Source organism: Martes martes, assembly GCF_963455335.1.
Source record: "Martes martes genome assembly, chromosome: 10".
Lineage (NCBI taxonomy): Eukaryota > Metazoa > Chordata > Mammalia > Carnivora > Mustelidae > Martes > Martes martes.
In genome coordinates, this window is record NC_137898.1 from 55,446,085 (window position 1) to 55,468,910 (window position 22,826).

A 22,826-nucleotide genomic window follows, 5' to 3' on the forward strand; every position below is an offset into this window, starting at 1 on the left:
TACATATACAGATACAGATCTATATCCATAGGAGACAAAATTTTAACAATAAAATTGCTTAGGGGCTGTACATTTATGGGGTTATGAGTTCCATGTCATGTTTGTCTTTTTTCATAATTTCTAATATTTTCTACAAGGGACATAGATTTTTAATTAAATGAATATTTAAAAAAGAAATATGGACAGCACGTGATCTTTCTCTGAGAGGATGTACCAACTAGAGAGCACACTGGGAAGGAGCTGTGGTTGGAGAGCGTGTCACAGAGGAGACCAGGTGAGAAGTGGGTGTGGAAGGAGGAACGGGCGTTTCCACAAGCCGATGGAGGTTATCCCAAGGCAGAGCAGGGACATGGAGAATGTGGCATGATCTGGAAATGGTGAGGCCTTAATGGCCTGGTGTCCGATGGAGGTGACATGGGCACTGTTGCCGTAAAGGACGTCAGGAGTCAGGTCAATAAAGGCCTTGAATGCCCCACTGAGGAGGGGAATCACTGAAGAACATGGCCTGACATTGAGATTGGAGGACCCCTTTCTCATCATCCCCCAGCACACATCACCCCTCAGAAATCACAGGAGGGACCAGTGTCCATTCCCTCAATCCCCTCAGAGGTTGTTCTGCCAAATACAAAACACACAATTCATTTACATTCTCTTATTACAGACATGCATGTTGACAGGATATAAATTATAATATAATAGGAATAACTATAAAACATAGGAATCACTGATTCTAAGAATGTCATTAGCCAAAATGAAGGACATTAAAGAGTATATGATTGTTTAGAGACATCACAAGACAAGACATCTCAGAGCTTGAGGAAGCTCACTGAGGAAGAGCTGAACAAAATCCCAGCCCAGAGCACAGCTCTCACTTCATCTGTTTCTAAAGATCATGTTAGAGTCATTAAGGATATAAGACTTCTGAAAATCAAAACATCCTGTCCCAGGGTCTTTGCGGGAGCTGGCTTGCTCATTCCAACGGGAGTGCTGTGCTCAGGTTGTTTTGACGACAAAGGAGTGAGTCCTGCAACCCCCTGGTGAACTTGCCCCAGAGACAGAACTCACTGAGCCATTTCCCAGTATTTCAGCGGATCCCTTCCACCCACCACTTCCAGAGACCACCTCACTGATGGCTGGAGAGTCCAAAAACTCAGATTTTAAACCGAAGTTATTTCTGCTTTGTAAACAACACATGGACCACCTGCTCCTGGATTTGCTTGGTCTTGATCCCATAAATAATAGGATTCAGCACAGGCGGGGCAAGCATGCAAACATTAGCCAGCAAGATGTGGGTATGAGGAGGAATGTGGCGTCCAAACCTCTGAGTAAGGGTTGTAAAGATCCCAGGCCCATAAAAGAGGACAATGACACAGATGTTGGAGCCACATGTGTTGAGAGCTTTGTGGCGAGCATCTCGAGAAGGGATGTGGAAGACAGTATGGAGAATCAGCACATAGGAAACAAAAATTAACACAACATCTAAAACCACTGTTAACATTAGAATGGAAAATCCATACCAGATGTTCACACTAATGTCATTACAAGCATACTTGGCCAAACCAATGTGTTCACAATAGGTGTGTGGAATAATATTATTTTGACAGAAAGTCAATCTTTTCAGAAGAAATATTACAGGGAAAATTGTACCGTAACTTCTCAGACAGATAGTCACTCCAATTTTCCCAATCAGAGCGTGTGTAAGAATAGCGGTGTATCTCAGAGGATAGCATATGGCAATGTAGCGGTCAAACGCCATCACCAGCAAGATCCCTGACTCACAGACAAAAGTGGAAGAGAAAAAGAATACCTGAGTGATGCAGCGATCCAGGGAGATCTCCCCAGCACGGAACCAGAAGATGGCCAAGGCCTGAGGTACAGTGCACGTGGAGAGCACAAGGTCTGCTCCAGCCAGCATGCAGAGGAAGAGGAACATGGGTTCCCAGAGGCTGTGCCTTGTGAGGATAATGCAGATGAGCAGGCTGTTCCCAAGCAGGGCAATGACATAGGAAATGAAGAAGGGGATGGAAATCCACATGTGCTGGTCCTCTAGCCCGGGGATGCCCAGTAAGCGGAAGACCGTGTGGCTAACACCAGTGTGGTTTAAGGCAGTCATGCCTGGAGCAGATGACCTGGGATCTTACTTTCTGTTTACAGAATACATATTCTTTTTTTTTTTTTTTTAATTTTTTATTTATTTTCAGCGTAACAGTATTCATTGTTTTTTCACCACACCCAGTGCTCCATGCAATCTGTGCCCTCCCTAATACCCACCACCTGGTTCCCCCACCCTCCCACCCCGCCCCTTCAAAACCCTCAGGTTGTTTTTCAGAGTCCATAGTCTCTCATGGTTCACCTCCCCTTCCAATTTCCCTCAACTCCCTTCTCCTCTCCATCTACCCTTGTCCTCTATATTATTTGTTATGCTCCACCAATAAGTGAAACCATATGATACTTGACTTTCTCTGTTTGACTTATTTCACTCAGCATAATCTCTTCCAGTCCTGTCCATGTTGCTACAAAAGTTGGGTATTCGTCCTTTCTGATGGAGGCATAATACTCCATAGTGTATAAGTGTATATGGACCACATCTTCCTTATCCATTCATCCGTCGAAGGGCATCTTGGTTCTTTCCACAGTTTGGCGACCGTGGCCATTGCTGCTATAAACATTGGGGTACAGATGGCCCTTCTTTTCACTACATCTGTATCTTTGGGGTAAATACCCAGCAGTGCAATTGCAGGGTCATAGGGAAGATCTATTTTTAATTTCCTGAGGAATCTCCACACTGTTCTCCAAAGTGGCTGCACCAGTTTGCATTCCCACCAACAGTGTAAGAGGGTTCCCCTTTCTCCACATCCTCTCCAACACACGTTGTTTCCTGTCTTGCTAATTTCAGAATACATATTCTTAAAAAGAGAGAGAGAGAGGGGTTTTATTTATTTGAGATAGAGAGAGAGAGTGAGTGAGCATGAGCAGGGGGAGGGACAAAGGGAGGGAAAAGCAGACTCAGGAGCAGGAAGCCTGACACAGGGCTCAATCTCAGGACCCTGAGATCATAACCTGAGCCGAAGGTCGATGCTTAACTGACTGAGCCACTCAGGCGCCCTGAAAATACATATTCTTTTTAATATATTCTTAAGGGGAATTATTCTAATATTCTTTGTGAATATTAGAGCTTTTGGCATATCTCACATTCTTCATCTTCTCGGAACATGCAAATGGAAAATATGCAAAGATGAAGGATATAGTCTGTGCCTCAGTGAGTGACAGCCAATTATACTCACCTCCAACTAACTAAAGTCAGAAACATTACTATACGTATTTCACTTTCAAACAGAGGATTATACATAAACAGAGAAACTCATTATGCATGACTAGGAAGAGTGTAAAAGATGCTTGAAATTGACTAATTTATCAGAAGGGAGGCAGCATAAGAAAAGGTGAATATACAGATCCCTGCATGAATGTTCATGAAACATTTCCAGCCGAGGGTGACAGGTGCATAGGGAATGCTTGAGAGGCAGGGAGGGGAGCACAGGCAGTGAAGAGCTTTGATCATAACTTCATACTTAGACCTCACCCTTTACCCAGGGGGTGGCCATTACCTGTCTTGAAGATTTATTAGACTAGTAATTGACTGAGAAACTGGACGCTAAAAAGTAAGTTGTGTTTAAGGAACAGAATGGATCTGAATGTAATACAGTCAGAGAGGAATTAAACTAATATTTCCTAGTCATTGTTTTTCCAGGAACTATAGTATCCACATTGCATGTAGCATCATGTAGCGAGCAGACCTCCAATCTAGGAAATGGATATTTTCATTGTCTCCATTTCACACCTAAAGAGAGACTCAGAGAATATGAATCACTTGCCAAATTTCACAACAATAATTGATGGAATGAGTTTGAAATCTCTTGGACTTCATCACATACATTTTGCTCACTTGGGAAGATGGTCACGAGAACTTTCAGAGGTAATAGTCAGGACTTCTGTGTCTCAATGTTCACACCTTGGGGACCAAAGCTTAGAAATGACTGAAATTGGGGGACCAGTCGGCAGATTGTTCGACTTTTGATCTTGAGGTTGTAGGTTTGAGCCCTGTACGGGGTGTAAAGGACACTTAAAATTTTAAAAAGAATTAAAAAATAGTAAGAAATGACAGAAAGTTGGGGGGAAAAGGCATTACTTCTGGGGGAGGGTGTGCAATACTTGATATTTGGAAGATTCTTCTGCTAGAAACTACCATGTAATTTCACCATTTGCTTCCTAGCAAACTTTCCTTCATTCATTAGCTTAATCATTCAGGAAGCTTGTTTGGAGCGTGGGCTGTATCAGGCATCCGTCCTAACTGGGCTTACGGATTGAGAGAGTGGTGGGTATGTACACAGACGGGATCAGTAAAATGTTCCAGGTGTGGCTCAGAGGGCACCTCCTGAGAAGAGCACCATATCTCATCCTGTTTTCTCCAGAATGAAGAAGAAATGAAGCCAATAATAAAGTATCTTCTTCACGGGGTTTCTGAAGATATTAGATGAAGGGGTATCTTAAAATATCTAGCTCAGGGGCCAAGAAAAATCTTACACTTACTAACATTATTTCTTCCACTCCAGCTCCCTCACTTGTTGCCTTGATTTCTTTCTTTCTCGGAAGGAAAATTGGCTCCTAGTTCTCACACCTGCAGAGATGCTCTGGCTCCTTCCTCAGAGTCGCCTCCGACATCTGGCTTGGGGCAGGTGGCCAGCTTGCTGCCGTTCTCAGGGCTCCTTGCACGGTTTTCCAGGAATCTGTAGTCTAAGCAAATGCATTTTCTGTTTGCTCATCTCTAGTGTATAATTATTAGGACATCTGCCACCGGCAGGATGGCTTCTCCTGATTTGCCACTCGTCAGGAGCTTCTATCCAGCCCATATATCCTCAGCTCCCCTCCCAGACCTCACTTTCCACATCTGCTAGAACCAATCAGATTTGCCCCTCTGGTCTTTACCATTTTGTCCACATGAATCAATAGCCTTCAAGAGTCCTGTCACCTCTGGTCTCTTGGGGACAGAACACCAGCCCAGTTCTTACCTTGATCCGGAAACCTCCCTACCCTCAGATGACTAATTCACTCACCAGCCTTGGGCTGACTCTCCAGAGCAGGAGGCATAGCTCCATAATAAAATTCAGGTTGTGGGTCTGGAGTTGGGCTGTTTATCCTCTTTTGTGGAACCGTGGAGGGAACACTTCCACTAGGGCTCCAGGGACAGAGCCAGTCTCCACCAGCCTCACCTTCTTCCCAAATAGGCTGGCTCTCTCAAACCACTTCCCATCTCCCCTCCTCTCCTCTTGATAATCTTCTCTCCTGGAAAGCCTTTTCCACCTAATCTAGCCTTCCTAGAGGCCTATTTAATGAATGTTAACTCATTTTCAAAGGGAATATAAATATAAAAATATGTACCAATGATTTCTATCTGTAAAGTTTTGTTCCTCATAAAGACTTAGGTTGAAGTTATATTCATCCCCTGGATTTTAATAAGTTGCAAATTTTAGAATCATGAATAATGATTTTTTTTAAGATTTTATTTATTTATTTGTCAGAGGGTGAGCACAAGCAGGGGGAGTGGCAGGCTATGGGAGAAGCAGGCTCCCCACTGAGCAAGGAGCCCGATGCAAGACTCCATCCCAGAACCCTGGGATCATGACCTGGGCCGAAGGCAGATGCTTAATGATTGAGCCACCCAGGCATCCCTGTTGTCAAGCTTTTGACCATTTTTCACTGATAATTTATCTAGTGTGGCTGGCCCCTCTGCAAAAACGGCTGACAGTAATTCTTTCCTCTGCAGCACGCATAAGCCAATTCCCACCGTCATGATGTGCAATCTGTTCCCCATCCCCTTGAATCTGGGATGGCCTTATGACTTGTTTTGACCAGTAAAATAGGGTTGAAATGATCTGTGAATTCCAGGGCATACGGACCTTGCAACTTCCATTTTGCCATCTTGGAAGCCAGCAGCCAGTTAAAAAGCTCAGGCTAGACAAATGACTAGGAGACCAGGTGGAGAGAGATCACATGGAGGACAACAGAAGCGCACCAGCTGCCCTAAAGGGAAGGGTTTGCTGTAGTTGCTTCTTCATAGCATAAACCTGACCTGTTCTTGGCATATGGTAGGACCACGATATTTATTGAATGAAATACGATTGAATGAATAACCTTTATCTGAAGGATAGAAATATGACTTCAGTCGCTGGGTTTAATTTTCAAGGTGCTTGGATACCCTGAAGCCTGGTGATCCCACAGTCAGGGACAGTTTGGTAGTTTTAGAATGTTTGATTGGTGTTAGATGATGCCAGGGAATGGGATTTGGGAAACTCTCACTATTCAATTCATAGGGAAGTTTCTCAAGAATTCCCACCTCAGGTAGTTAGGCATTTTGCTGCAGCTTACTTTTCCAGCAATATTTCTCATTTCCTCTTTCATAACTGTTCCTCAGACACAGTGCATAATTCATCATTCACCCCTCCTTAGTCATGCCATGTGCTTCTACTACTTCTGTGTCCATATCCTCATTGATTTTCTTCTGCCAGGAATATCCCGTTTCTTTGACTGATGGGTGAACCTGTACTCAGATCTCAACCATCTAAAATCTTAGCTCCTTTGTAGAGTATGTTATAAATCATTTTCCCAATGCAGCATTTTAAAATCATACTGTCTTGATAAGAAAACAACATGTTCACACTCCTCTTTTTAAAAAAAATATATTTTTTAGTAAAGCAGGTAAATGTAGAACAATTTGACAAGAGTCCAAATAAAGTGTTTATAAAAATCATTATTTCTTTTAAAGATTTTATTTATTTATTTGACAGACAAAGATCACAAGTAGGCAGAGAGGCAGGCAGAGAGAGAGAGGAGGAAGCAGGCTCCCCGCTGAGCAGAGAGCCCGATGTGGGGCTCCATCCCAGGACCCTGGGATCATGACCCGAGCCGAAGGCAGAGGCTTCAACCCACTTAGCCACCCAGGCGCCCCCCAAAATCATTATTTTTTCAATGTAGAGATATACACTACTATCATTTCAGATAATATTGCTAAATATTTTCTGTGTTGTATGTGTTCTATCTAGATACATATTTGCCTTTAAAATATACCAAATACTATTCACTGTTCTGGAACACATTTTCCTCACTTAACAATATAAAGTGGACATATTACCATGACAAACATACGGACTTCTGCAGACATTTATAATTTACCCATGTATAATTTAGCCAAGTACACTCTTTTATTTTATTTTTTTTTTAAAGACATTATTTACTTATTTGACAGAGAGAGAGAGAGCAAGAGAGGGAACACAAGCAGGGGTAGTAGGAGAGGGAAGCAGGCTTCCTGCAGATCAGGGAGTCCGAAGTGGGGCTCGATCCCAGGACCCCAGGATCATGACCTGACCTCAAGGCAGACGCTTAACGACTGAGCCTCCCAGGTGCCCCCAAGTACACTCTTTTAAAAAGCATTTCTCACACATCATTGTAATTAGTTATTTATTCTTGTTTGTAGGGAACAAGAGCAGGCTGCCCCAAGATAAGCCACTTTGTCATGAATATTATTTTGAGTAAAAAGCAACCAAAACCCAGCAGATTCAGGAAAAACTCTTTACCCTCCTTCAACAGCCAGCTTGTACTAGGAGAGCTATTAACAGAGAGATTCCTCTTTACCTAAGAATCTTATCTGCATAAAGGACAACCTGTTTGCCAAACTCCTCCTTTCACCTACTTGCTAATGGTCTTTCTCTCCTTTGTATCCTCAGACCCATATCTCTCTCCTTAGTTCATACAAGCTTCATGTTGCCTCACTGTCTGGGATTTCCATGTCTGTGTGGATTCCCCATATCTACGCTACTGCTATTAAATTTGATTTTGTCCTGTTAATCTGTCTCATGTCAATTTGATTCTTAGTCCAGCTAGGACTTTGAAGGGTAGAAGAAATTCTTCCTCCCCAACATGTCCCATCTACAGGAGGTTCAGAATTCCATATATATTGCTCCATTAGTCTATCAAATAATCTGACAGAATAGGTATTACATTAAGATGTTTATAATATTTTTCTCTTTAAATCATATAAAATCATGAAATTTTCACTTTAAAATAATAAGAAATAATGAAATCCATAAAATGAACAGCTGTTGTTAGTATGGTTTAATTTATTTTTTCTTTGCTCTTTTCTATATATTTTTTATATTCATAAACAATCTTTTATGGAGATTTATAATAGTTATTATATTTCAAACACATTTTCTGCAATATATATGCAAAATATGTCAGTTTATGATAAAATCATATTTTACCTACCCATTTCATAATTATTATTTTTATATTTTTAACAAATTTTAATTGTAGTAAATATGTATAACACAAGTCATACCTGGGTGGCTCAGTTGGTTAAGAATTCAACTCTTGATTTTGGCTCAGGTCATGATCTCAGGGTTGTGAGATCTAGCCCCACATTGGGCTCTGCACTGGCCATGGAGCCTGCTTGCGATTCTCTCTCTCTCCCTCTGCCCCTCACTGTGCACCCCTGCTCTCTCTCCCTCTCAAAAAAAAAAAAAAAAAATATATATATATATATATATGTATGTATGTGTGTGTGTGTGTGTACACACATATATAATCATAAAAATTACCATTTTGATCATTTTTAAGTGTACTATTCAGTAGTGTTAAGCATATTCACACTGTCATGCAATCAAACTCCAGAACTTTTGATTTTGCAAAACTGAAACTCTATACTCATAAAATAACTACCAATTTCCCCCCTGACCTCCAGCCACTGGCAAACGTAATTCTACTCTTTGTCACTGTCAATGTGACTATTCTAAAGGTCCCATATAAGTGGAATCATACACTCTTTGTCTTGTGACTGGCTTATTTCATTTATCATAATGTCCTAAAGATACATCCATGTTGTAGCATATGTCAGAATTTCCTTCCCTTTGAAGGCTCAATAATCTATTATATGTATATACCACTCATTTAAGCATTCCCAGACCTAGTTCTAACATGGGGGAGATCCTCCACACAACACCAAGCAATTCTAGGCCCCCACCAGGGTGTCCAAGAATTCAATTCAATTCTGACACTACCTTCCCAGAAAGAGCGTCAGATTCCACAAAGTGTTCAGTCCTACAAGACTGCCCCGCCCCCATTTCTGATGCCAGGTGCAAGCCCCAGGCTGTTACCCTGGCTTCTAACTCACACAGCCTCCTCTTTAGGGTCCTTTAATTTGCTAGGGTGGCCCACAAAAGGCAGGGAAACACATTTAACAGCTTAAGGATCAAGTCAACAGCCAGATGGGAAATGTGCAGAGAGTGAAGTATGGAGAAAGGGTGAGGGACACCCACGCTCTCTGAGTGCACCACTCTGCCTACATCTCCACAGGTTCACCAACCTGGACGCGCCGAGGTCCTAGTCTTTGGGTTTTTACCAAGGCTTCTTCATTCATGGTCAGGACTGACTATGTCATGGCCATTGGGTGATTTAACCTCCAGCCCTTCTCCCTTCCAAAACCGAAAGTTCCAACCCCTTAATCACAAACTGGTCCTTGGGGGAACCAGGCCTTGCTCCTGGGTGGAGGCCTAATGTCACCTTTATTAACATAACAAAAGATACCTTTGTTACCCTTATCACAGGAAATTCCAAGGGTTAGAAAGAGCTGTGAGGCAGGAACCTCAAATGAAGACCAAGTATGTATGAGGACTAGGTTTTGGGCCTCTGGGTGACCAGATACATATATTTCTTATAAATTACAATATTGCAGCCACATCATGTTTATCCATTCATCCATTGATTACCACTTAGTTTGCTTCCACCTTTTGCCCATTACAAATAATTCTGCTGTGAACACAGGTATACAAAGAGATCTTTGAGACCCTGGTTTCAATTCTTTTGGATATATATACCCAGCATGGATTTGATGAATCATATGGTAAATCTATTATCAATTTTTCAAAGAACCACCATACTGTTTTTTATAACACCTGCATCATTTTACCTTCCTACCAGCAGTGCCCAGGGGTTACATTTCTTCCAACACTTAAAATTTCCTGTGAGTTACTCTGTTGTTCTTTTGTTTTGTTTTTTGATGACAGCCATCCTAATAACTTTGGCTCATAAAGGTAGTGTAAATAGATTAAGACAAAATGTCAGTATTCTCATGTAAATATTAAAACATTATTATCAAAAATGCCAAGTTTAAATGACTTACTTAATATGGTATGTATTTAAGTTCAAGTTTTTCCAAATTATGAAGGAATATACTTTTTGTAATTAATGTTCTAAACATATATTGATTTTTTTGTTTTATTTAAATTAAGTTAGTTAACATATAATGTATTATTAATTTCAGGGATAGAATTGTGATTCATCATTTGCATATAACATCCAGTGCTCATTACATCAAGTGCCCTCCTTAATGCCCATCACTCAATTACCCCATCCCCATCATATATATATATATATATATATATATATATATATATATATGAGAAAGAGGTGGGGCTGGGTTGGGAGAGATAGAAAGGGGGGCTCCATGATCAAGCTCACAGAAATCCCCAAAAATGTGGAGATGTAAGAAAACAAGAGATAAGGGAACTCTCCAGACCACTCACCCCAGGTGTCCGAGGAGTAAGTCTTACAACCATCTACTGTGGTCAACAGAAAATAACCAGACCCTAAAAAGAAGTAAGTCATTAAAGATGTTTTATCACTAGTCCTTAATCAATGGTGAAATCAATGGTGCTGTCAGCAGAGAAGCCAAAAAGATTTAAGTTCCCTGGTTAGCTTTCTGTAAAAGACCAACCCTAAAAGCTCTCAGTGGCGACTGTTGGGACCCTCTGTATCCTTCCTTAATAAAAGGTTGCTTTACTCACGCTCCATTGTGCACAAGATTCATTCTTCAACTGTGAGACAAGAACCCTGTGTTCCCCCTTCATTTACACCACATCTTCTTTATTCTTTGATCCATTGATGGACATCTGGGCTCCTTCCATATTTTGGCTATTGTGTACATTGCTGCTACAAACACTGGGGTGCATGTGCCCCTTCGAATTACTTTTTTTTTTTTTTTTGAAGATTTATTTATTTATTTTGGAGAGAGAGAGAGAGAGAGCGAGCACAAGAGGGCAGGGGGGGAGGAGAGGTGGAGGGAGAGAGAAAAGCAGGCTCCCCGTTGAGCAGGGAGCCCCATGCAGGGCTGGATCCCAGGACCCCAGCATCATGACCTGAGCCGAAGGCGGCCTCTTAACTGAGCCACCCAGGCACCCCCTCAAATCACTATCCTTCATCCATTTTTAATTCATTTTTTGTATGGTATACGAAAGTGGTCTAGTTTTATTCTTCTGCATGTAGCTGTCCCGTTTTCTCAACACCATTTGTTGAAGAGACTGTCTTTTTTCCATTGGATATTCTTTCCTGCTTTGTCGAAGATTAGTTGCCCACAGAGTTGAGGGTCCATTTCTGGGTTCTCTATTCTGTCCTACTGATCTGTGTCTCTGTTTTTGTGCCATAACCATGCTGTCTTGATGATTTGTAATACAGCTTGAAGTCGAACTGGGACGCCTCCAGCTTTGGCTTTCTTTTTCAATACTACCTTGGCTATTTGGGATCTTTTCTGGTTCCATACAAATTTTAGAATATTTATTAATTCCCTTTCGAGTGAAAATTGGGGCACAGATGCTAACAATTCATTTACTGGAAATAACACATGTGCAACCCTCATTTAGGGATGGTATTGTGGAGGGACGTGCAGGTTTAAAAAGCCATAAATATGTAGCCTGTATACGTGGGTCACAGAGAGAGATATTAAAAAGGTGGTTCTACTTCTGAGCTTCCTGGCATAATAGCTGCCCCTGAGACCTTCAGGCCATCCCATTTTCATCTCTCAGTATTACTTCTATAAGTTTTTCTCTCTGTATTACTTCTATAAGTTTTTCTAATGTTGTAGGTTTGTCCTCCTATCAACCATTTTACTGTTACTGGTGAACAGAGGTTCTACCTGTAATATGGAATTATCACATCAATAACTTAAGGGAAGGCAGAGGAAGTTTGACCTCTTATTTTCTTTCGGTAAACATTTCAATAATTTATTGACATTCAATTTCTTGTGATTATTTAACATCTATTTCTTTTCCCTCTAACTTCATTATTCAGTAACTAAATGGACATCTATTTCTTTTTTAAGTAAATTATTCTATCCATCCATGTTTGTTCCTGTGGTTCCTTTTGAATATTTCATCTCTTTGTGTATGTCCACAGGCACAACCTCCTCAGCTCAGCTCTCATTAGATCTCACCTCAACCTCTGCAAAATCTTTCCTGGAAGTGACAAGGTAAGAGACAAAACCCATTTGCAATCTGTTTACTAAGAGTCCATCCAATCAGAGCAGAGCATACATTCCAAATCTGGTTGTCCTCCAACCTCCTGAAAATCCTGATAACACTCTCCACCAGTTCCATTCCTTCTGTTCTGTCTCCTTTAACTTATTTACTATTTGATCTTAGCTTGGCCTTTAATTTAAAAAGATGGTTGCTACTTAGCCCATGCCCATGTGTATGACAGCAAAGCATCTCATCTCTTCCCCTTTCTTTCACAATTTTAGGCTATAGGATGGAATAAACATAGTTCAAAAAAAAAAAAAAAAGCTAAGGTTCTGGGTCTTCTATGAGAAAAAGGAATACCCTAAAGTTCCAGGTGCTTCTTGTAGCCCATGTAACAGACTACTAGGTCTCCACAAAAATCTGTGCACTTTCCCTTCCTTGAAATTTGATTGTACATAATTGCATATGGCTAGACAGTTCTACAATTTTCCTTGCAGGTAGGTATGGCCCTGTGGCTATTCTCAGCATAGAAATTGAGCAGAAATTATGAATCCCATACTTAAGAGAGGACTTTAAGAACCAAACTGCCTCCCCAGGTTTTTTTTACCCTTCTGCAGGCTTGATGCTTAAGACAATACTGTCTTTGGGGATGGCAGACTCAGATGGAGGAAAGCTTGGTGCATAAAACCCACATGGAACAGTGCCACACAGCACTAAATACACTCATGTTCGATTTTTATAAGAATTTTTTTTTGTATTTGATCCATTGTTTTGGGGTTTACTTTTCATAGCAGGTTAGTCTATTGCATTATACCCAAAATGTCAAGGCCACTATGCCTCTGCCCAGACCCCCCAGGAGAGTCAGGGCTGCAAATTCATCCCTCCAAATCTCATTGGACAACCTTCCCCAGATCTCACCTACACAATCCCAGCAAATACTTTGTCTTTCCTTACTGTCTAAGGCCATTCACTGAACACCTCCACTGGCAGAGGACAGCTGGGCTAACTCCTTTTTACCTGGAACTTATTACATGGGAAATAAGTGGAAGGGAGCAATTACTCAGGCAGATTCTACCATCCCTCATCCTCAGACCCCCACCAGCTCTGTGGACGAGTTGCCTGCTCTATCTCCTTTCATAGTTCTAATTGAAATGCATGGTTTGTCTCCCACTCTGATATAAATGTTGGGTATTCATCCTTTCTGATGGAGGGATAATACTCCATTGTATATATGGACCATATCTTCTTTATCCATTCATCCACTGAAGGGCAAATCAGGATGAAGAGTGCATTTGGCCTCTGGTCTCCCACAAATTTCATCTCCCAAAGAGAATTCTGCCCTAGAGCAAACCAGTATGGGGTTTTTACTGTAACCTGTACTTCATGTCCCCACAGACAACAGAGCTAAGCCCTGAGGATGAACTAGTTACTATTTCTTCAAATCATGAAGGAACATCAAATGTCCAACAGACTGAGGGCTAAAGACAGGGACTGGACTAGGCAAAATCATTTTCTCTGGCCATGATCCATTTCTATGATTTTCCACCTCGTAAATTTCTAAATATGTTGAGATCTTCTTTTCTCTGCCATTACCTTCTACAAAAATACCTCAGAAGGGTAAGGGGTCTGTGTAGAGATGAACCTATCTGCCCCACACTAAGGCCCTGGTAGGGATAGAGATTGCATTACAGAAAGAGCTGTCCGATAGAAAGACAATAAGCCACATGTAATTTTAAATTTTCTAGTATCTAAAAAGCAAAATGAAACTGGTGAAGTTAATACATATTTTTTAATCCAGAATATGCAAAATATCATTGCAATCTACAACAGAAAAGCTAGAAGATATTTTACAGTGTTTTTTAAAATTAAGTCTTCAAAGTCAGGTGTGCATTTTATACATAAAGCACACTTCAATTCAGACTAGTCACATCTGAAGTACTCAATAGCCATTGGTAGCTCTTGGCTACCACACTGGACAGCAGCTCTAGTCGACTCCTTAATATTTGTTTCCACACTCACATCCACCTCCTAATTTCTTCTAGAGCTGGCTCAAAAGCATACACCACCTCTAGCAAAGTCATAGCAGCTCACCCACAAGCCATTCACGTTTGGGCATAAAGATAGGCCGTGAAGCCCGAAAAACTCGTTCTCTTCCTAAAACCACTTTATATTTTGTTTGTACGTTTCCCTCCCATTCTGGGGGAAAAATCTGTATTGGATTGATCATTTTCTTCTCCCCTTTATCTACTTCAGTGAATTTGGGAGATTTGTTTTAAATTTTCAATTACTACCCTTAAATTTTTAAATCCATGAAGGTTGCAGTGAAAACTGAAGTTAAGATTTCTTTCTTTGAATTTAAATCCACCAAAGTTAACTTGTATAATGCTTTTTAGCACTCTATCCTATATACACTTACACAGAAATACAGTAATTTCTTTGCTTATTTATTGCATTTTATAAAACCTGACAACAATGTTACAATACAGGTCAATTTTTTTCATAAACAGAGATAGAAATGAAACTTAAATAATGTATTAGCAAAAACAAATCCAATATTACATATGAAGAACAGTGATTTATTCCAGGGCTTGGTGTTACACTTAAAAATGGAAACAAATCAATGTACTCCAGTTACAGAATAAAAATGACACAGGATTATCTCAATAATTATAGATACTATCTGCTGAAATTCAATTTTCCATTCAGTACAAAAAAGTATAGCAAATTAATAGAAAAGAATTTGCTGAATTTGCTCCCATGAGTCAACAACAACGAAAAAACTCCATCAAATATCATGCTTAACGATAACATGTTGAAAGCTTCCCCCGCAACCCATCCAAAGATCTGTAATTAATTAGGGATGTTCACTATCACCTCTGGGTATATTCTGGCACTGAGCAAATGTCTGAAGGGAAGGATTAAGAATATGAGAAAATGGAAGTTCAGAAAGGAGAGACTGAGGTACGGATGAATCTCAGAGTGAAGGATCCTGCTCAGATGTGGAAGAACGTTCAAGGGCTTGGCCGACGCAGGGTCATTGGGACTACACAGTTGCAAGGATTAAAATATGGAGAAAGGGTGGTAGGAAAGTAGTATTTAGAGAAGGTGTAGATGGGAAAGCCATGGTTCGTGACATTATAAAAGGAGACAGTGCCAGCCTCATAGTCTAAGAAAACCCCAACACGGCGAGGGGGCACCATCATGGAGAGGAGCAGGGAAGTGGAAGATTCCTCATAGGCTCTATATTCATGTTTATGATGCAGCCCAATCACCCAGTAGCCACTCTGAGGTTGGTACCTGGAGTAAACATTTCGATTGTTCGTAAACTGGTTGAAACAGTACGTAGAGTCAACTGAATTACTGCATACCCCTAGGATCCAGTCAGTCTTCTTGGTCACATCCACCTCCCAGTAATGTTTCCCGGAGGAGAAGTGCTGAGAGCCCAAGATACCACAGTCATAATGCTCTTCCAGGTAAGACAGCTTGGCACCCACAAATCTCACCTGTCTTCGGTTTTTAGACATGACGAGATTTAAGTTAGCTGTGTGTGGATTCAGAGTCACGTCCACTGTGGGAAAAGGCACAGATTTAGCAGATGACGATGGGTACAAGGGTCTTAGGAATTGGAACTATGTGATGGAGGGATGGTATTAACACCTTGTAACAGAGTGTGTGTGGCATGTGCAGGGGGGAGCATATGAGGAAGGATAAGGACACGTCAGCTCAAAGATGCCATGGTTGCTACTTACCCCAATAGCTCTGGACATCTGTCAGTTCTGTAACGATAAATACAGTCAATTACGTTGTACAGAATGGACACAGGTCAGGTCTGCTTGGTCAAGGGGTGAGGTAGGGAATTCTATAAGGATGCAAGCTGGCCATCTTGCTCCCCCTTAAGTATGAACTGCATCTTCCTCAGCACTGAATGTCCCTCTCTCCCTGTCCTCTCTCTGCACCACTACTCCCAAACACCGACTCTATACTCTATTCTATTTATTGCTTATGCTACAATAATTCCACCTCCAAAAAGCTGTCCCCTGAATCTCCTCACCTCTGAACACTCGCAGCATCCTTTTCAGATCTGGAACTCGAAACATACTCTTCAGCTTAGTAGGGAGAGCTTCTGGCTTCTTTAGGGTCCAGAACTCACTTCTAGAGAGAACAGACCTTATGAATGTCCTACACTGCTGGCCTTGGGTTTCTCCAACATCCATCCCCCTCATCGGGCAAGCCCCTGGGAGAACTTCAGCATTCTTTCTTGAAGAAAATTAGCATCCTTCTGCAAAGAGCTCTGGCACTGGGACCAGAAGATCTAGACTAGAAACTAGTTTCTCACCATCTGTGCAATCTTTGATAAGATCTAATCCTGCAAAGGATTGTTTTGTTTTTGTAAAATACCATTTCCCCTTCTCTCTACATCCTAAGATTATATAAAATTAAACCATCACTGGGAAATCTTTTGCTAACTCTAAGAAAGATACAAAATACTTACAGTCAGTGCCATCTTAAGGGTCTAGTGTAAGGGGCTGGAGATATGTGTGTTGACAGGGAGAACACCAGGAACCTGCTTGCTGGGGCTCTGAGAGTACTGAGTAAAGGGCTTCCTTCTGAACAGTGAGGTCAGGCCTTAAGATCTGCCAGAGGCCTAGGGACAAAGGCCCCCAGAACAGTGTTTGAGGAGGCACTGTCTCTGGGAATATCATGCCACTTGGAGAAAGGAGACATCTTCACCTCCAAACCATGAATGAACACTTCAGAAGTGACAACAGGCTCCGTATTTCATGTGTCTGTGAGAAGCTTAAAGGTGCCAGGTGTGTGGGGAACCTCAGAGATCACCTTGATGGATGAGATTCTAGAGTATGGGACAGAGAAGAGAACATGTTTTGTTCCAGGGCTAAAACCAATCTTCTCAAGACCTCATGTCTATGTTTTTACTGGAACTGAGAAAAATGGGACGTCTGAGGAAAAATAGGTAGCAAGGCAGGACTCTTCTAAAGCCACGAGAGAAAGGGAAATTGAAAGCAAATGACCGAGGTGCTGATTCTTGGACCTTGGGAAAGACAGATGGGAAAGTTCCCCAATAAAATACTAAAAAATACTAGAATCAGGGCTGGAAACAGGTAGTTTTGTAGCAAAGGGTCACATCATGGGCTACTACAGGAGTTAGTGATACTGCAAATTTTATTCTTAAGAACACTACTGTCCCCAATTTGTGACCATCCCCCCCCCAAATTACCCCAAGTTCTCTTACCATAGAAACTAGGTAATTCCCTTTATTTCAGGGAACCCCAAAATTCTCAAGATGAGCAACTCATGACATCACAGTCCTAAATCTTCCCTGCCTTGTGATTTTTCTTCTTTCCTCTTCCACCGACCATAAGATTAACTCTATGGGTATAGGAATCTTTTGTCAACCCAAGGGAACCACCCTGTGTTCTCTCCTAAACATACCTTTTCATGACATCACTCACATCCTAGGGAGGAAAGAGAAATGTTAAGTCAGGGAGTAATAGGCCTCATCCATGTTCCTTATCCCAACCCCACCACCCCATGGTATGATGGGAATAAAGTTAGACTCAAATGGAGGCCACAAAGCAGAATAAGAACTCAGAGTAGACTGTCCCTGAGACCCTACGTAGAGATGTTGGGAAATGACTGAACTCATTCATTAGTACCTTTATTTTGATGATAGAGCGTGTGTATGTGCATTATCTATTAGCACTAGAGAATCCCACATGATTAAGTCATAATTTCTGTCTTTGAGATGCTGCCATTCTCAAAGATGAGATGTTGCTGAGGATTCAAGAGCCTTAAAAGTGGTTATTTCTCAAACTTCACCTCTTATCACCCTTTATGCTACCCTTGCTGACTTCATCCAGTTTTCTTGATTTCAACACACCCATGTTCGTGACTCCCAAATCTGTCCTGCTCAGATCTCTCTCACATATCCCAGCAAATGAGCCATAGGCACCACAAAATCAAGACATTTAAAAAATAAAAAACAAAACCTTACTTTTCGTACAACTGTGAGGTCTCTTTCCTTTGATCTCCCTCAGTGCTGCCACCATCCATTTAATCACTAAATTTAGACAAAGGGTGATCCTAAAAACTACCTTCTATTCACCCTGATGTCCCATCTCAAACAAAGCCAGTCCCCATCTTCTAGCCACCTGCTCTTCACTGTCATTACTGTCACTGCCGGTCTCCCTGGAGCAAAACTATCTCATGGCCTCCCCCTTGGTCTCCCTGACTTCTGTTCTATACACCACACCAACTGAAGAAAAGGCTTGATCTACATAACACAGGAATAACTATTTTCTCTGTGTTGGGGATATTTTCAGCGGCATTTGACAGAAACACAGCTCAAACGGCTTGAATACAGAAAGCAGCAAAGGGGGTAGATGTGTCAATTTACACCGAATATCCAGGATGCATCAGTCTTAAGGCATGGTTGTATGGAGGAACTCAAATGGCCAAATCTGGGTGCCACTTCTTGGCTCCTTCTCTTGCATTAGCTTTACTCTCAAGGGTCACACTGAAACTTGAGAGCTGCAGACTTCCATCCGTTATCAAATCTTAACGAGCAACAAAGTCACAGAGATATGGAGAAGAGGAGGAAGATAGTGTGCTGGGTGAGCTCTAGAAACCCTGACTGTGAAACAGCACTCAAGTTAAAAGACCGACTGGGCAGTCATATGAAGAGGTGTGAGGGTCTCGACAGGGACCTGGGTGAGATCATATAAACTGATGATCTCTCTGCACTTATGGAGTGATTTTTACAGCTTAAAAAATCCATGGAGGAGCTAGAGTGCGGCAGGGAGGTTAGGGTAACCCAATATCCAAGCTGAAGAAAAAGGGCAAGAGGAATAAAACGAAGATGGGAAACCAGAAGCGACACGTGAGAAAAGCCCCAATAGGTAGAGTGTAGCTTCTCCATGACCCCAACGCCAGGGCCCAAGAATAAGTAAAGAAGTGATTATACTACCAACAAATGGAGAGCAAGAGGAAAGCAAAAAAGTAAGGAATAACCTGAAGTTTCCAGAATGTTACAAAATACATCCTGTTTCCATCATCAGTCACACCATTCACTCTATGTAGAAAACACCTGAAAATATTTCAACTTCTGTTCAAGCTCCTGCATCAAATCTGTCCAAATTTGACACCTTGTACCCTCCTAGCACACACACATGCACACGTGTGTACACACACACCCCAGAGCCCAGCCTTTTTTGTACCTTAAAAAGAGCTGTTTATACTTCTATTACAACATGTTAAATGATTCCTCCCAAGAGGAGAGAGTGAAAGCAAAGAAGGAATGATGATGACATACAGAATCTCTAAGTACTTGAGCCTGACGTGTGTGTGTCTGTGACTAAGCTGGGGTAAAAAGTACCCGACAAATCCCAACACAGCCTCAGAGACAACAGGTACCACATGGCCAGTGAATCCCAATAGGAGGAGAGAGGATTATGTACCTACCCCACAGGGACATCTGACAATATCTGGAAAATTCTGGGTTGTCACAGCTGAGGGGAGAAGCTACTGACATCCATCCAGTACATGGAGGCCAGGGAGGCTTGCCAAACATCCTACAAGGTACCGGGCAGCCCCTCATGGCAACAAATTTCCAGCTCAAAGTATCAGTAGTGTTGAGATTCAGAAATGTTGCTCTAGAACATCAGTGGGTATAACAGATCTCCACGGTAACAAATAAACTTTTCGACTACACTTTGTATTTAATAAATAAAAATGAGACAGTCCCCAAGCATTTGTACTTTAATCATTCTTTGTTGTTGTTGTTGTTGTTTAAAGATTTTATTTATTTATTTGACAGACAGATCACAAGTAGGCAGAGAGACAGGCAGAGAGAGAGAGAGAAGGAAGCAGGCTCCCACCAAGTAGAGAGCCCGATGTGGGGCTCAATCCCACAACCCTGGGATCATGACCCAAGCCTAAGGCAGAGGCCTTAACCCACTGAGCCATCCATCCAGGGCCAAATAAATCTTTTTCTTACCCCTACCAGGTCATGAATCCCATGCATGAAGGGAAGGAATGTTGCTCTCCCTTTGCCTTGACTCTCAGACTGGGGGCTCCTCATGAGCCTTACCTGCAGCAGCTCCACCGCTGACCCCTGACACCGAAGCTCCAGATCTGAGATGAGCTCCCTCAGTGACTGGCTCTGCCGGACCAGCTCATTCTCAGCCTCTTCTAAAATACTCAGCCCCTTCCTCTCTTCCTCCTCCAGCTTTTTCAACTGTCGCTGCTCCTCTTTGTCCAGGATGCTTCTCAACTTATTAAACTCTGTCTGGATCCTGTGTCTCTCGGGTTCCATCTGATTCTTTGGGAACATGCAAGAGAAAAAGCCTGCTCATCTGCTGAGCTAGGGTCTCTGCTCTCCGACTGGGGTGGGGGTGCGCAGGGGTGGAGGGTCAGGCTCAGCACCGCTCTCCTGGTCAGGTCTCACCGGGAAAGGAGGAGCTGAGATGGGAAGGAGTCCCTCAGAACCTATTCTTTCCTTCTGCTCTCTCTTCAGCTCTTCCCAAACTGTGAGCCCCAGGCTACCTTATCTAGGACTCTAAGACATAGACTGTGGCTCCCAGGGGAGGTCTAGATTTAAAGCTGCCTCTCAGCCTCCTGGGCCTCTGCATCCATCTCCCCTTCCAATTTTGAGTACCCATGTCGGAATGATAAGCTGGTGTGTGACCTGTCTTTCCGGGAGCTTTCAGAACTTCCAACTGTAGAACAAGGTCTGGAATCAGGAATTGCGGGATGCCAATGGCCATGGTTCCCCTCCTATGTAAGTATCTTTAAAAACCTGAATTCCTTTTTGATATGTTCATTCTCTAATTCCCCCTTCTCTATCCCTGCGCCATGAACAACGCCTTTGTTGGGAAGGGCTGCAGTGAAGGATTATGCAAAGAGAAGCTCTGCCAGACAAATCAGGAAGAGACAGGACCCAGACTCCCATGCCCTGCCCCAATTCTTCTCCCAGAACACCATCAGACCTCCCAGAAGAATCCTTACCTTCCAGGATGTCCTCTTCCTTATGATAACCGCGGCCAGTCTCTCAGCTTCCTGCTGCTCTAGCCTCAGCTTCCTCAGAGACTCCTGGAACTTCTCCTTAAAGAAACATCAGGGCAAGCAGGGTCAAGCACTACCTCATCCCTGTGCTCAGAACGTAGTGAATGGGGGGAGAGTACGCTGACCTCAGAAGCCTGTCCTGCTGGGCCGAGAAGTAAGAAGGCCTAAGGCTCTTTTATGCACAGGAGGGTGTGCATAAAAAGCCAATGGGCGCAGGCAGATTCTCTTTCCTCCCAGGGAACCTGTCCATGCAGGACTTTCCACTCCCCACCACCATATCCCCCACACTCAACCACCGAGCCCCCTAGTTACCCTCCGCAGCAACCTGTACTCATGCGGAGCAGGTCTTGAGCAGCAAGGAAGAGATAAAGTCTCTACTCTTAGGCAGGGGGGCATTTTCTAGGGTCATCCTCTAGGCAAATGGGAAAACCAAAGAAATGAGATTACAGCATGGAGAAAAGTTCACTCTCCTGCCAAGGGCCCTGCTCCTCCCTGCCTTCCCTCTGGAATCCTACCTGGTACTCGTGGACAACCTCCTCCATAAGCACCGTGTGGTGACCACGGTGCTCCTGAGACCGCTCACAAAGCCAGCAAATGAGCTTCCCATCCTCCTTACAGAAAAGCTGGAGTTTCTCTCCATGGTGCACACAGAGAATCCCCTCCAGCTGCATCCCGGGGCCCAACACCACCTCTCTGAGCCTGTCCGCTATGTTGGCCAGGTGCCGATTTGGCCGCAGATCCCCAGGCTGGTAGCTGGTCTGGCACACAGGACAACTGCTTTCCCCTTCTTGGCCCATCACCGATTCTGTGCTGTTCCCCATGATGCAAGCCTGGCAGAAGCTGTGGCCACAGTCTATGCTCAGGGGCTCTGTGAGGAGCTCCAGGCAGATGGGGCAGGTTACTTCATCCCGTATGTCCACCAGGAGCGCTGAGGTCATTGTAGTTTCTCTCCTGGCTCCTGCCTGCCCAGCCAAAATTTCTAAGGTGCTTCTTGTTTACAGAATCCTGGGTAGGTGGGGGGGATAAAAAGGTTCAGGGTAAGAAACAAGTGTCAATAAAAGGTTGCTGAGTATCCTGGACAAACAGGCCAGATACCTGGGGTCATAAGGGCTTCTTATTCAAGCTTCAAACATGTTATTCATCCCCAGCTCATATTAGACATCAATTTGTACCCTCATCAGAACAAGGGTTATGATTTTCCTTCACTCTTGGTGGATGGAGGGACCAAGTGAAGCCCGTGAGAGGAGTGGCCTTGAATGAGCCACCATCTGTTTGATCTTTTCTCATACAACCTTGGTGTTAAAAGCACTGGAACAATTTGGTGATCATGGACATTGCTGCTATGAACATTGGGGTACATACGGCCCTTCTTTTCACTGCGGTTTTTCACTTACTTGTGAATAA

General features: G+C 42.7%; 2 protein-coding genes across 2 annotated transcripts in view; both read right to left on the minus strand.

The window, feature by feature from the left end:
* LOC308350163 (E3 ubiquitin-protein ligase TRIM34-like) overlaps positions 1 to 22,411 on the minus strand; it is a 49,998-nt gene extending 27,587 nt beyond the window's left edge. The window contains 5 exon segments of the mRNA XM_080815166.1: positions 16,091 to 16,117; positions 16,393 to 16,528; positions 20,449 to 20,679; positions 21,366 to 21,461; positions 21,938 to 22,411. Coding sequence (XP_080671292.1) covers positions 16,091 to 16,117; positions 16,393 to 16,528; positions 20,449 to 20,679; positions 21,366 to 21,461; positions 21,938 to 22,360 — 913 coding nt within the window. The 5' untranslated portion in view covers positions 22,361 to 22,411.
* LOC308350084 (olfactory receptor 52B4-like) lies at positions 1,169 to 2,113 on the minus strand (the record flags this gene model as incomplete). Its single annotated transcript, XM_080815086.1, has 1 exon — positions 1,169 to 2,113. The coding sequence occupies one exon, from the start codon at positions 2,111 to 2,113 to the stop codon at positions 1,169 to 1,171; it is 945 nt and encodes a 314-aa protein (XP_080671212.1).
* Positions 22,412 to 22,826: the final 415 nt, after the last annotated feature.